Here is a 14,421-nt window from a genome sequence, read left to right on the forward strand (position 1 = left end):
GAGTGCGGTGAGCCGAGCCGAGCCGAGCCTGTCTGACCCTCGGTACCAGGCACCGCGCCACCTATGGGTTTAGGCGGACAACCACAGTCCATAAAAAACATCAATCTACCCACACATGCGCTGTAGCTGCATCGATCGTTCCCCAGAGGTCTCTGCAGGAGCGGGTCCATTTTGGTAAAGCATCTTTGAGGCCGTTGTTCGCTTCGGTTACCGTTTTTATTGAAATAAATCCCGTAGTTTTCTCGATTTATAATAATATTTACAGTTTATATATATATATATATATATAAAAAAGAACGTAGCCCCTCTGTCGAGTGGGTTAGCGGTTGGTTTCTGCTGCGTAGTCGGTAGTGCGGGCACCGTGCTTGCGGCCTGTCGGGCTCACCCTGCGTCGTCTGGACGCGCAGCGGCAGCGCGCGCGAGCCTCGACCGTTTTTTCCTTCGAATCTTGGGTTTTAAATAAAAACCCGTTGGTTCCCGCGTGCCCAGGGCCGAGCCCGAGCCCGCTCCCCCGCCCCCCCCCCCCCCCCGCGCGCGCGCTTCCCCCCCCCTCCCCCTCCTCCCCTGCAATGTACCACGGAAGAGCCCGCAGTTGGCGAGCGAAGAGCCGAGCTTGGAGCCCGGGGCCTGCTGGCGGTTCTTCTTCTGCTTCGTCGGCATCTCGACGCCGTTCCAAGTCGCCCTCGGTTTCGACGTGCCGTCGCGGCGGGGAAGGTTACTTGGACAGGCGTCGTTTTTGCTCGGCTTCTCCGTGCTGCTCCCCTCTGCCGGCCGGTACGCGAGCGCCGGGGCCTGGATACGCGTCACACGGAGATCGCGGGGTAAAAATGTCCTCAAGTTATTGGGGGAGGGGAAGGGGGGTGCTCCGGGGAGCTGTAAAACGAGAGACGTTTAAAGGAGTGGGGACGGTTCTTTAGTCCCTGAGCCGTTAAAAATGAACGCACTGGAAAGCCAAAAAAAAAAATCAAATAGCTGGTGGTTGTTTACCTGCAGCAAAGGGCAGGAATGTGAGGGGGTGTGGGGTTTGGTTATATTACTGAGGTACCACACGGACTCTCCTCCATGTACTGGGACATGTTGGGCAAACCATGGTGGTACCTCCACTGGCCACAGTGTGTAATGACCGTGTGATGTTGACATAGGCTCGTGTCCTTAATAATGTGGGCATGGGGATTTCGAATAGAAAATTAACAGGAAGTGCATGCAGATGTAAGATTTTAAAAAAAATATATGTATGTATGTATGTGGGCTGCATGTTCCTATGTAACCATGGAGTGTCATGTTAAAATGGCAAGTGGTGATGACACTTTTCCTCTGATGCTTCCCCCAAAGTTAATCTGATTGCTGATCTGTAATGCATCCTATAGTAAATCACTGAGAATATTTTGAATCTTCAGTGTACAATTGCAGGCCTCCCACCATTGGGTGCAGTTAGTCACCCTGTTCTGCCTGCCATTTTGTTTTTACCAGATTTTTCTCCAGGTAAGTTTTTATTTTGATATATTTCAGCCTCTTGCCAGCTACTGCTCTCATCACTGGTGTCTTGGTTTTTATGGCCTTTCCCAGCTTTGCTCTGCTGTTTCTGGCTTTCATAATTTCCCTGGCCTTCCCTGCAGGCCCTGTCCTCTTGCATGACAGTGCTCCAGCAGCTTCCCCATCCTTTTATACCTCTTCCTGGGGCTGTGTTTTGCTCCACAACTTCTACTGGCTCTGCTTGCCTCTGACTCCTGACTTCTGAGCATTGCTTATTTTGACCACCAGCTATCCCTGCCATAAGTGTAGGCCTCGCTGGCCCTTCCCACCCTTGCTGTTTTAATGTTGCTCTCTTACCTGATCTTGTTGTGCCTTTCCTGGCTTTCACTCTTCCCAACTGCACTGCCCTTCCCAGTCATCTTCTCTCCCTTAAGTCCAAGTGATGCAGACTTGAAACATATATGGCATTCAACTGGTTTAACCATTTATTGCCAGATCTAGCTGAGCCACACCAAACACTTAACAGCCCCTGCTCTCCTCTGCCAAAACTGGTAATTACTCCAGGGTGATCTCAGAATGCAAAGATAACCCACGGGTTCTTTTCTCCACTAACAACCCTCTCCTTAAACCGCTCACCTCCAACAGTGCTAGGTGCTCTTGGACTTTGTCAGTAAGATTGAAACTATTTGTTCTGCCACCTTGCCCACCAAGCCTAGCTTCTCTTTCTCCCCCACCCAAAAAGGTTCACTCCTGCTGCCGCCCTGAACTTGCATCTTTCTCTAGTTTCTCTCCTATCTCTCCTTATGCCCCTCTGAGCTCATCTTGTCCAAGAAACCACCTTGTGCTCTTTTGACCTTATTCCCACTAAACTGCTGACTACCTAGCTTCCCTTCCTGGCCCAAATGCAAGCTGATACTGTAAACTGCTCCCTCCTCAGGAACTATTTCCTTTCAAATCTGCTGTTATCGCCCCCTCAAACAAAAACCCTTGTCCCCTCTGTCCTTGCAAATTACTGCCCCTTTTCCAAGCTCCCTTTCACCTTCAGAGTCTTTGAATGTGTTGTCGCCTCCCAAAACCTTGCCCTTCCTTCCCACAACTTCATGTTTGAAGCTCTCCAATCAGATTTCTGCCCCGCCACAGCACTAAGACAGCCCTAATCAGTCAAAAATGATACCCTCTGTGACTGTGACCATGGTTCACTAACTGTCTTCATCCTTCTTGACCTATCTGCAGCCTTTGACCACACCATCCTCATTCAACACCTCTTCTCCATTGTCCAGCTGAGTGGGACAGCACTCGACTGGTTCCATCATTATCTACCCAGTCGTAGCCGGAGCATCTCCTGCAATGGCTTCTCTTCCACCTTGCAGAATTGCTTCTGGAGTTCCCCAAGGTTCTGTTCTTGAACCCCCCCCCTTATTTCTCACCTACATGCTGTCCCTTGATGCCGAGGACATGACGTCAGGTTCCACATAAAGGCTGACAACTTCCATCTCTACCTCACTGCCACCTCTCACGACTCCTTCACTACATTTGTGTTGTCAGACTGCATGTCCGACATTCAATCCTGGATGAGGCTCAATTTCTTTGGGAAGACCGAAGCCATTGTCTTTGGTGCCCCCACAAACTCTGTTCCCTCGCCACTGATTCCATCCCCCTCCCCAGCCATTGCCTAAGGCCGAACCAGACTATTCTCAACCTCCGTGTCCAATTTGACCCGAAGCTCAGCTTCCGAATCCATATCTTCTCCCATCACAAAGATCACCTACTTCCACCTGTCACATCCGTAAAATTGCCTGTCTCCGCCCATGCCTCAGGCCATCAAATGCTGAAACCTTCATCCATGCTTTTGTTACCTCAACTTGACTATTCCACTGTTCTGCAGAGAGATGAGATGAGTCAGAGAGAATGTGAGAGGGGGTATGGAGACGCACAGAAGCCACGAGGTACATGGGGCCAGCAGAAAACGTAGCACCAGAGAAAAGCAGAAGGGAATAATTGTAGTACTGAGAAGGGGAGACATGGACGTCAAAGATCAGGGGAGAGACAGATTGGTGGGACAGATTTCAGACAGACGTGCCTCAGACAAATGGGGATAAAGAAAGATAGAGGCCATGGAGAGAAAGACAGAAAATAATATTGGAGATAGGGGTATGATTCAGAAATTCAGAGAGATGGTGCTAGTAGATCACTGGAGAGAAAAATGAGCGCATTCGATCATGAACAAACATGTGGTGCGACAGATGAGAGAAATTGAAGCAAAGATAAAGAGAATAGTGCAATATCTGGATGGAATAGAAGATCATGCAGTCAAATCAAGCAATGATACTTGAGGCAGAGAGTGGTTGAGAAGAGATAAATCCCCAGGCCCGGACGAAATGTATCCCAGGCTATTGTGTGAGGCAAAGGAGGAGATTGCGGGGGCTCTAACACATATGTTCAGAACCTCTCTGGCCACAGGGGATGTGCCAGAGGACTGGAGAACCGCTAATATAGTACCATTATTCAAGAAGGGGAGTAGGGAAAAACCGGGGAACTACAGGCCAGTGAGCCTAACATCAGTGGTAGGAAAATTATTGGAAAAAATTCTGAAGGACAAAATTAGTCTCCACTTGGAGAAGCAAGGATTAATCAGGGATAGTCAACATGACTTTGTCAAGGGAAGATCATGTCTGACTAATTTGATTGAATTTTTTGAGGGGGTGACTCGGCGTGTGGATGAGGGTAACGCAATGGATGTGGTATACATGGATTTCAGTAAGGCCTTCGATAAAGTCCCCCACAGGAGACTGGTCAAGAAGGTACGAGCCCATGGAATCCAGGGTGCCTTGGCACTTTGGATACAAAACTGGCTTAGTGGCAGAAGGCAGAGGGTGATGGTCGAAGGTTGTTTTTGTGACTGGAAGCCTGTGGCCAGTGGGGTACCACGGATCGGTGCTGGGTCCCTTGCTGTTTGTGGTCTACATTAACGACTTGGATATGAATGTAAAAGGTATGATCAGTAAGTTCGCTGATGATACAAAAATTGGTAGGGTGGTAAATAGCGAGGAGGATAGCCTCCGTCTGCAGGACGATATAGATGGGTTGGTCAGATGGGCGGAACAGTGGCAAATGGAATTTAACCCAGAAAAGTGCGAGGTGATGCACTTTGGAGGGACTAACAAGGCAAGGGAATACACAATGAATGGGAGGACCCTAGGCAAGACAGAGGGTCAGAGGGATCTTGGTGTGCAAGTTCACAGATCCCTGAAGGCGGCGGAACAGGTAGATAAGGTGGTAAAGAAGGCATATGGGATACTTGCCTTTATTAGCCGAGGCATAGAATATAAGAGCAAGGAGGTTATGATGGAGCTGTATAAAACACTGGTTAGGCCACAGCTGGAGTACTGTGTGCAGTTCTGGTCGCCACACTACAGGAAGGATGTGATCGCTTTGGAGAGGGTGCAGAGGAGATTCACCAGGATGTTAACAGGGCTGGAGCGCTTCAGCTATGAAGAGAGACTGGGAAGATTGGGTTTGTTTTCCTTGGAGCAGAGGAGGCTGAGGGGGGACATGATTGAGGTGTACAAAATTATGAGGGGCACAGATAGGATGGATACTAAGGAGCTTTTTCCCTTCGTTGAGGGTTCTATAACAAGGGGACATAGATTCAAGGTAAAAGGCAGGAGGTTTAGAGGGGATTTGAGAAAGAACTTTTTCACCCAGAGGGTGGTTGGAGTCTGGAACTCACTGCCTGAAAGGGTTGTGGAGGCAGGAACCCTCAACATTCAAGAAGCATTTGGATGAGCACTTGAAATGCCATAGCATACAAGGCTACGGACCAAATGCTGGAATATGGGATTAGAGTAGACAGGGCTTGATGGCCGGCGCGGACACGATGGGCCGAAGGGCCTCTATCCGTACTGTATAACTCTATGACTCTCTGAGATAAGTGGGAACAGAGTGATAGACACAAAGTTTGAAGGGTCAGAGGATTCATGGTAAGGAACGTGTTGATATCTAGTATTAATAGTGTATGGGGCACACACCCTGTTCAAACCGAAATTTGTGTGTCACGATATTGAATCACCCTTGCTGTGTCAACATTCAAACTGCCTATGTCAGCATTTATAATGGAAACCCATGCATAAACATTTATAACAGCAAAGCGCTAACTCAAAGTGTCAATTTTTGCTATTGTGATTTTTGAGTCAGCCGATGCTCTGAAAAGGTTTTCATCGGCCATTTTTTTCTCAGCGACTGAAATCTCTAAGTAGAATTTATTTTAAAATCAAAAAATTACACTTCACAATAATTAAAATTACCTTCTTTAAAGTTTTTACTTCAGGGCCTCAGCCTGTTTCGAAAGCCTGAACTTTCCTTAAATGTTTTTTGCCTCAACGCTTGACAGAGCTGTCAACCATGTGCATTCTGAGCATGTGCAGTTTGTAGAATTTACCAGTGTGCATTGGTAGGTTTTTGAGAATTTGTGTGTATCTTATTCTAAAAGATTTTAAACCAACTAAAGATTAAATTCTCAGATTTATTTCAGGCAGGTCTCATTTAAAATGTGAATAATTTTTCTCTGATATGCTCAGTTAGCCCACAGCTGTGATTAGCAGCAATGCCTTTTGTTTTCCTTTCTAATTATCAACAAAGTTTGTTAATTGAGAATGTACTTTTTTTTTTCTTAGGTTGAAAATTCAGTTAAAAGATCTTTCTCTTCTGAACCATTTCTGGGTTTAAGGGATTTTTAAAAAATGGAATACCGTGTAAAGGGAACGTTTGAGCATTTCAAGCAGAAAAATAGTCAAGGTTCCTGCTTCTGATCTCTATCCAATGCCTATTATTGGCCGGAAAATTTTTGTGTGAATGTCTATTGAGATGTCCCTGTTTCCCACCCCTCTCCCCAAGGATCACTTAGCCAATTAATATTCGTGCCAATGCCAGTTTGGGCAAAGAACTTGGATACTGATCTCTCTCCATGGAACTATACCTCGGAGGAGATGAAAGGAGAAAATTGTAAAACAAAAAGGAAATCATTGGAGAAGTGTGGGAAATGTTTGAATTAACTATGGCTCAATTAAATATATTCACTTAGTTTTTTCCTCTTCTCTAACAGAAGTGCTGTCCAGGTCACCCTTCCAAATCTGGGGTTGATCAGAGCTTAACGATAACTGTTGGGAACGATCACTACTGCAACAATTCCCCAGATAGAAGGCTTCCATCTGCACTCGACCGATTAGGATCAACAGTGGATGGATTATATGACGTTGAGAGGTAGGGTGTGAATCTCTTCAGGTGGATGTTTTGACCTGTTCATGTTTCAATGATGGCCAAGGGCATGTCACCTGTTTATTCAGTGCAGGGAAGAGGAAGTGAATCTGCATCTTTTTATTGACTTTGTTGTTGGAGGGACTATTGGGCCACTACTTTGATTCATTGTTAAATAGAAGAGTAAAATAATTACAGGATCCTGAGAGGGTTGTAGAAAATTTTAAAAAGTTATGTTTGGTACTTTGCAACGGCTCAGTTGGTATGTGCGTGTCCCCATGTCAATGTCTTTTTTTGCATTTTTATGTGAGGTATTTTTTCAGGTTCAGCGGAAACTCCCATAAGCAGACTTTGCGTCGCCTATGATCTGGAGTGCACCTTTTTTCTGCCCAATATCTCAGTAAACAATAGTTCGACCAGGTATAGTAACTGAGAACTCTTGCTGCACCAACTACTGGATCTATTGTGTGCTGCCAGGCGCAATGTTGCCAAAAAGGAATAAGCTTGAGGATTGGGAAAGTTTTTAGAAATCAATAGATGATGACCAAGAAATTGATGATGAGGGAGAAAATAGAATATGAGAGTAAACTGGCAAGAAAAATAAAAACAGATTGTAAGACTACAAGTATGTAAAAAGGAAGAGAGGAGCAAAAGCGAATGTGAGTCCCTTGGAGGAAGAGACAGGAGAAATTATAATGGGCAATAAGGAAATGGTAGAGATGTTAAATAAGTATTTTGTATCTATCTTCACAGTAGAAGACATAAAAAAAAATACCAGAAATAGTGGGGAACCAAGGTTCAGATGAGAGTGAGGAACTTAAAGTAATTAAAATTAGTGAAGAAAAAGTAGTAGAGGAATTAATGGGACTAAAAGCCAACAAATCACCCGGACATGATGGCCTTAATCCTAAGGTTTTAAAAGATGTGGCTGCAGAGATAGTGGATGCATTGATTTTGATCGTCCAGAATTCCCTAGATTCTAGAACGGTCTTCGTGGATTGAAAGGTAGCAAATGTAACCCTGCTATTCAAGAAAGGAGGGAGAGCGCAAACCGGGAACTATAAGGCCAATTAGCCTGACATCAGTAGTAGGAAAATGCTAGAAGGATGTAGTAACAGGGCACTTAGAAAACCATAATCTAATTAGGCAGAGTCAACACAGTTTTATGAAAGGGAAATCGTGTTTGACAAATCCATTCAAGTTTTTTGAGGGTGTAACTAGCAGGGTAGATAAAGGGGAACCAGTGGATGTAGTATATTTGGATTTTCAAAAGGCATTCGATAAGTTGCCACACAAGAGGTTGTTACACAAGATTAGGGCTCATGGGATTGGGGGTAATATATTAGCATGGATTGAGGATTGGTTAACGGACAGAAAACAGAGAGTCGGAATAAATGGGTCATTTTCGGGTTGGCAGGTTGTAACTAATGAGGTACAGTAAGGATTAGTGCTTAGGCCTCAGCTGTTTACAATATATATCAATGACTTAGATGAAGGGACTGAGTGCAATGTATCCAAGTTTGCTGATGATACAAAGCTAGGTGGGAAAGCAAGCTGTGAGGAGGATGCAAAGAGTCTGCAAAGGGATACAGACAGATTAAGTGGGTGAGAAGGTGGGGAAATGTGAAATTATCCACTTTGGTAGGAAGAATAGAAAAGCAGAATATGTTTGAAAGGTGAGCGAGTAAGAAATGTTGGTGGTCAGAGGGATTTGGATGTCCTTGTACATGAATCACAAAGTTAATGTGCAGGTATAGCAAGCAATTAGGAAGGCAAATGGTATGTTAGCCTTTATTGCAAGGGGGTTGGAGTATAAGAGTAAGGAGGTCTTGCTGCAATTATATAGGGCTCTGGTGAGACCACACCTGGAATACTGTGTACAGTTTTGGTTTCCTTACCTAAGGAAGGATATACTTGCCTTAGAGGCGGTGCGATGAAGGTTCACTAGATTAATTCTTGGGATGAGAGAGTTGATCTATGAGGAGAGATTGAGTAGAATGGGCCTATATCTGGAGTTTAGAAGAATGAAAAGTGATATCATTGAAACATATAAGATTCTTAGGGGGCTTGACTGGGTAGATGTTGAGATGCTGTTTCCCCTGGCTGGAGAGTCTCGAACTAGGGGTCATAATCTCAAGGTAAGAGGTCGGCCATTTAGGACTGAGATGAAGAAAAATTTCTTCACTCGGAGGGTTGTGAATCTTTGGAATTCTCTACCTCAGAGGGCTGTGGATGCTCAGTCATTGAGTATGTTCAAGACTGAGATCGATAGATCTTTGGACATCAAGGGATATGGGGATAGGGTGGGAAAGTAGAGTTGTGGTAGATGATTGGCTGTGATTTTATTGAATGGCCTACTCCTGCTCCTATTTCTTATGTTCTTATGCCAGGTGATTCTCCTCCCTTAAAAGATAGTGTGAATATTCAGTCCATCAGACCAATGTAAAGAATCTTACAACACCAGGTTATGGTCCAACAATTTTATTTGAAAATCACAAGCTTTCGGAGGCTTTCTCCTTTGTCAGGTGAATGTGACCTGACATTCACCTGACGAAGGAGAAAGCCTCCGAAAGCTTGTGATTTTCAAATAAAATTGTTGGACTATAACCTGGTGTTGTAAGATTCTTTACATTTGTCAACCCCAGTCCATCACCGGCATCTCCACATCATCAGACCAAGACACGGGTTTTAAATCAACAGATGGTTTATTTACATTGAGTAAATGAGCTGTGTACAGTATAGAACAGTGAATTATACACTACTCTCCTTGATATACAAAATAATATGAATATCACCCACTTTTTCATAGACTTTAATACAGAAGCATTTTCTTACACTGTGCATGCCACAGCCTCAAATAGCCTTAAACCCTCTGTTCATCAGCACAGTCTTAAAAACAGAGTTCCTTCTCTGACTGGAAAGCTAAAACTGACATGCTCTGGTAAAACTGGCTTCCTGCAGAAATATAGTTCCAACCCCTTTGAGGTTATACAGGAACAAAAGATATTCATTGACTGCTTCTCCTAATTACATTAGATCAATAGCCAAATCCACAGATGCATTTCTCATCATTATTGAATGGATGGTTAATTGTGAAGCTCATTGCAGCCTTCCTTTCTGGTGTCTGAGCAAATGGCTTTTCATTGAGAAATGTGTGATCTTGGATTTTAACCCCTTACACATTGTTCCTAGTAATACAAAATATACATTTTTATTTGTGTTGAATTTTTATTTTGTCAAAGTCAAGCTAAGCCAAGCCATACAATCCAGTAGGATGGGTTCTTGCCTGAATATGAAGGGACAACAATTGGTCTCAGTACCCCTAGGCTGGGAAAGGGGTATAGAAAGTTAGCCAGTTTCCTGCTCCTTATTGCTATCCAATGACCCTTAAAATATTTATTTCCCCGTTCTCTGCACTATGCACTGTCTGCCACCAAGATGATTGTTGGATACGTGATACAAGTGGCAATTGCATGCTGACCAGCAGCTAAGAGGTCATTAAGAGGACCCTGGAGTGATTCCTTCCCTATCTGCAAAAGGTGCTCAAATTCCACTTGTGTTTTCCTCCTTTCCTGCAGGCACTGACAGCTGATGGGGTACAGATCCATGGGCATTGCAAGTCCTCCCAGTTCCTCATCAAAGTGGCCATTCTTCACGTGTGGGCCTGGAGAATGAGTGTTGGTGGGGCATCACAGCTGATCCAATTCTATACTCATTCAACCTCCACACAACAACTTGCTTTTATATACAATCTATACCTGATAATTCAAAGTTTTTGAATTATCCAATAATTCAAAATAACAATGTAAATAATAGGAAAGTGACAATTTAGTGCTTTAAAAATTCAAATTATCAGAAAATTTGAATCAAGTGGCTTCTAATTAACATAAGAACATAAGAAATAGGAGCAGGAGTAGGCCAATCGGCCCTTCGAGCCTGCTCCGCCATTTAATAAGATCATGGCTGATCTGATCCTAACCTCAAATCTAAATTCATATCCAATTTCCTGCCCGCTCCCCGTAACCCCAAATTCCCTTTACTTCTAGGAAACTGTCTATTTCTGTTTTAAATTTATTTAATGATGTAGCTTCCACAGCTTCCTGGGGCAGCAAATTCCACAGACCTACCACCCACTGAGTGAAGAAGTTTCCCCTCATCTCAGTTTTGAAGGAGCAGCCCCTTATTCTAAGATTATGCCCCCTTGTTCTAGTTTCACCCAACCTTGGGAACATCCTCACCGCATCCACCCGATCAAGCCCCTTCACAATCTTATATGTTTCAATAAGATCGCCTCTCATTCTTCTGAACTCCAATGAGTAGAGTCCCAATCTACTCAACCTCTCCTCATATGTCCGCCCCCTCATCCCCGGGATTAACCGAGTGAACCTTCTTTGTACTGCCTCGAGAGCAAGTATGTCTTCTTAAGTATGGAGACCAAAACTGTATGCAGTATTCCAGGTGCGGTCTCACCAATACTTATATAACTGCAGCAATACCTCCCTGTTTTTATATTCTATCCCCCTAGCAATAAAAGCCAACATTCCGTTGGCCTTCTTGATCACCTGCTGCACCTGCATACTAACTTTTTGATTTTCTTGCACTAGGACCCCCAGATCCCTTTGTACTGCAGTACTTTCCAATCTCTTGCCATCAAGAAAATAACTTGCTCTCTGGTTTTTCCTGCCAAAGTGCATAACCTCACATTTTCCAATATTGTATTTCATCTGCCAAATCTCCGCCCACTCACCCAGCCTGTCTATATCCCCCTGCAGGTTTTTTATGTCCTCCTCACTCTCTACTTTCCCTCCCATCTTTGTATCATCTGCAAACTTCGATATGTTACACTCGGTCCCCTCCTCCAAATCGTTAATATAGATTGTAAAGAGTTGGGGACCCAGCACCGACCCCTGCGGAACACCACTGGCTACTGGTTGCCAGTCCGAGAATGAACCATTTATCCCAACTCTCTGCTTCCTGTTAGATAACCAATCCTCCACCCATGCCAGAATATTACCCCCAATCCAGTGATTCTTTATCTTGAGCAATAATCTTTTATGTGGCGCCTTCTGGAAGTCCAAATACACTATGTCCACTGGTTCCCCTTTATCCACCCTGTACGTTATATCCTCAAAGAACTCAAGCAAATTTGTCAGACATGACTTCCCCTTCATAAAGCCATGCTGACTTTGTCCTATTAAATTATGTTTGTCCAAATGTTCTGCTACTGTCTCCTTAATAATAGACTCCAAAATTTTACCCACCACAGATGTTAGGCTAACTGGTCTATAATTTCCAGCCTTCTGCCTACTACCCTTTTTAAATAAGGGTGTTACATTAGCAGTTTTCCAATCTGCCGGGACCTTTGCCGAGTCCAGAGAATTTTGGAAAATTATTACCAAAGCATCCACAATCCCCACTGCCACTTCCCTCAAGACCCTGGGATGTAAGCCATCAGGTCTAGGGGATTCATCCGCCTTGAGTCCCATTAATTTACTAAGTACCAATTCCTTAGTGATTTTAATCGTATTTAGCTCCTCTTTCCCCCCCCCCCACCCCACTAGAGCCCCCTGTTTGTCCAGTGTTGGGATATTCTTAGTGTCCTCAACCGTAAAGACTGAAACAAAATATTTGTTCAGCATTTTTGCCATCTCCATGTTTCCCACCATTAATTTCCCGGTCTCATCCTCCAAGGGACCTACGTTTGCCTTAGCCACCCTTTTTCTTTTTATATAACTGTAGAAACTCTTGCTATCTGTTTTTATATTTTTTGCTAATTTAATTTCATAATCTATCTTCCCTTTCTTAATCAATCCTTTAGTTACTTTTTGCTGTCTTTTGAAGACTTCCCAATCTTCTATCCTCCCACTAAGTTTGGCTACCTTATATGTCCTTTTTAGTCGGATACTATCCTTAATTTCTTTACTTAGCCACGGATGGCTGTCATTTCTTTTACACCCTTTTTTCCTCAGTGGAATATATTGGTTTTGAAAGTTGTAACATAACTCCTTAAATGAACACCACTCCTTAAATGAACACCACTGCTCATGTACCGTCTTACCCTTTAATCTATTTTCCCAGTCCACTTTAATCAATTCCGCTCTCATACCATCATAGTCTCCTTTATTCAAGCTCAGTACGCTTGTTTGAGAACCAACCTTCTCGCCCTCTAATTGGATATGGAATGTAACCATGTTATGGTCACTCATTCCAAGAGGATCCTTAACTAGGACATTATTAATTAATCCTGGCTCATTACACAGGACCAGGTCCAAGGTTGCTTGCCCCCTTGTAGGATCAGTTACATACTGCTCAAGAAATCCATCCCTAATACATTCAGTAAACTTTTCCTCAAGGTTGCCCTGCCCAATTTGATTTGTCCAGTTAATATGATAGTTAAAATCCCCCATAATTATAGCTGTTCCCTTATTACATGCCCTGTCTATTTCCTGATTAATACTTCTTCCAGCAGTGATTGATAGATTGTCGTATCTTTAATATAGAAAACATCTCAAGATGATTTACAGAGGAATCAATAAGAGAATGAATTCTGAGCCATGCAGGAAGTGTTTTGGCGTTACTAAGAGTTTGCTGATCAAAATTCACTTGGCGTGCACTTGGAGGCTGCAGTGGGAAATTGTAACACTAATGCACTGTATTTCACAGCACCATTGACCCGGGACTTAAAATGTGTAATAAATTCCAGATCCCTGATCTGGCGTAATGTTTCCAGTGTTAGAGTAAAATGGCTATTAAAGTGGCCCTGACTAGGTATGAGTGCAGTCTGAGTTGACACTTCTTCTATCTGCTCTAGTCGGGAAGTGCTTCCTAGCTTCTGCTCTGTGCCACTGATGTACATGTTCAAAGTTGCAGTGTTTATAAGTTCAAAGTTTTAATTCTTTTTAACTAACACATAGAAATTGGTTCTGTAAATTTGACAGGGTTAAATTTCATTGCTCTGAACATGGGCGTCTGTTGATGACATGGGGATAGAGTGAGTATTTTTGTACAGCTGCAGCGTGAGGTTCTGGAATTCATTGTGTTCTATACTAGAACCCCAAATAGTTCAAACTGTGGAATGCAAACTGTACATTTAAAACCCAACTGGCTGTGGTCAGCATTTAATCATCCATTGTGGTTTCTCGGTGGTGTGTAATTTACTGTGATGCTTTTTTCTGAACTATAGGTTTCGATCATGTGAAAACAAGAGATGGTACTTGATAAGAATAACATTCATTATGTTAGATTATTCTTGCATTAACAGTGAATTAGGCTTGTGCTATTTAGTGACATATTAAAAGGTGAGGGAGGCAGTCTGGTAAGTCTAGTGGTTGCAACAGGGTTTAAAACCAAATGGTCTCCAGTTTGAATCTCATGAGTAATTTGTAAGGACTTGCACAACACCAGGTTATAGTCCAACAGTTTTATTTTAAATCACAAGCTTTCGGAGCTTACCTCCTTCGTTAGGTGACGAAGGAGGTAAGCTCCGAAAGCTTGTGATTTAAAATAAAACTGTTGGACTATAACCTGGTGTTGTGCCAGTCCTTACATTTGTCCACCCCAGTCCATCACCGGCATCTCCATCAATCTCTTGAGTGACAGTTAAATTTTAGCTACGGGCTGTTCTCGGCTAGGTTATTAGATGAACCATTAAAGGGCTTTCTCGCTGGCCTACTCTTTGGGCTTCCCAGTGTGGAA

General features: G+C 43.5%; 1 protein-coding gene across 1 annotated transcript in view; it reads left to right on the plus strand.

The window, feature by feature from the left end:
- Positions 1-14,421, plus strand: part of znf318 (zinc finger protein 318) — a 72,941-nt gene that overhangs the window by 4,548 nt on the left and 53,972 nt on the right. Inside the window, exons 2-3 of the mRNA XM_067977161.1 lie at positions 127-174; positions 6,575-6,732. Coding sequence (XP_067833262.1) covers positions 127-174; positions 6,575-6,732 — 206 coding nt within the window. The remainder of the gene's footprint in view (positions 1-126; positions 175-6,574; positions 6,733-14,421) is intronic.

Source organism: Heptranchias perlo, unplaced genomic scaffold, assembly GCF_035084215.1.
Source record: "Heptranchias perlo isolate sHepPer1 unplaced genomic scaffold, sHepPer1.hap1 HAP1_SCAFFOLD_131, whole genome shotgun sequence".
Lineage (NCBI taxonomy): Eukaryota > Metazoa > Chordata > Chondrichthyes > Hexanchiformes > Hexanchidae > Heptranchias > Heptranchias perlo.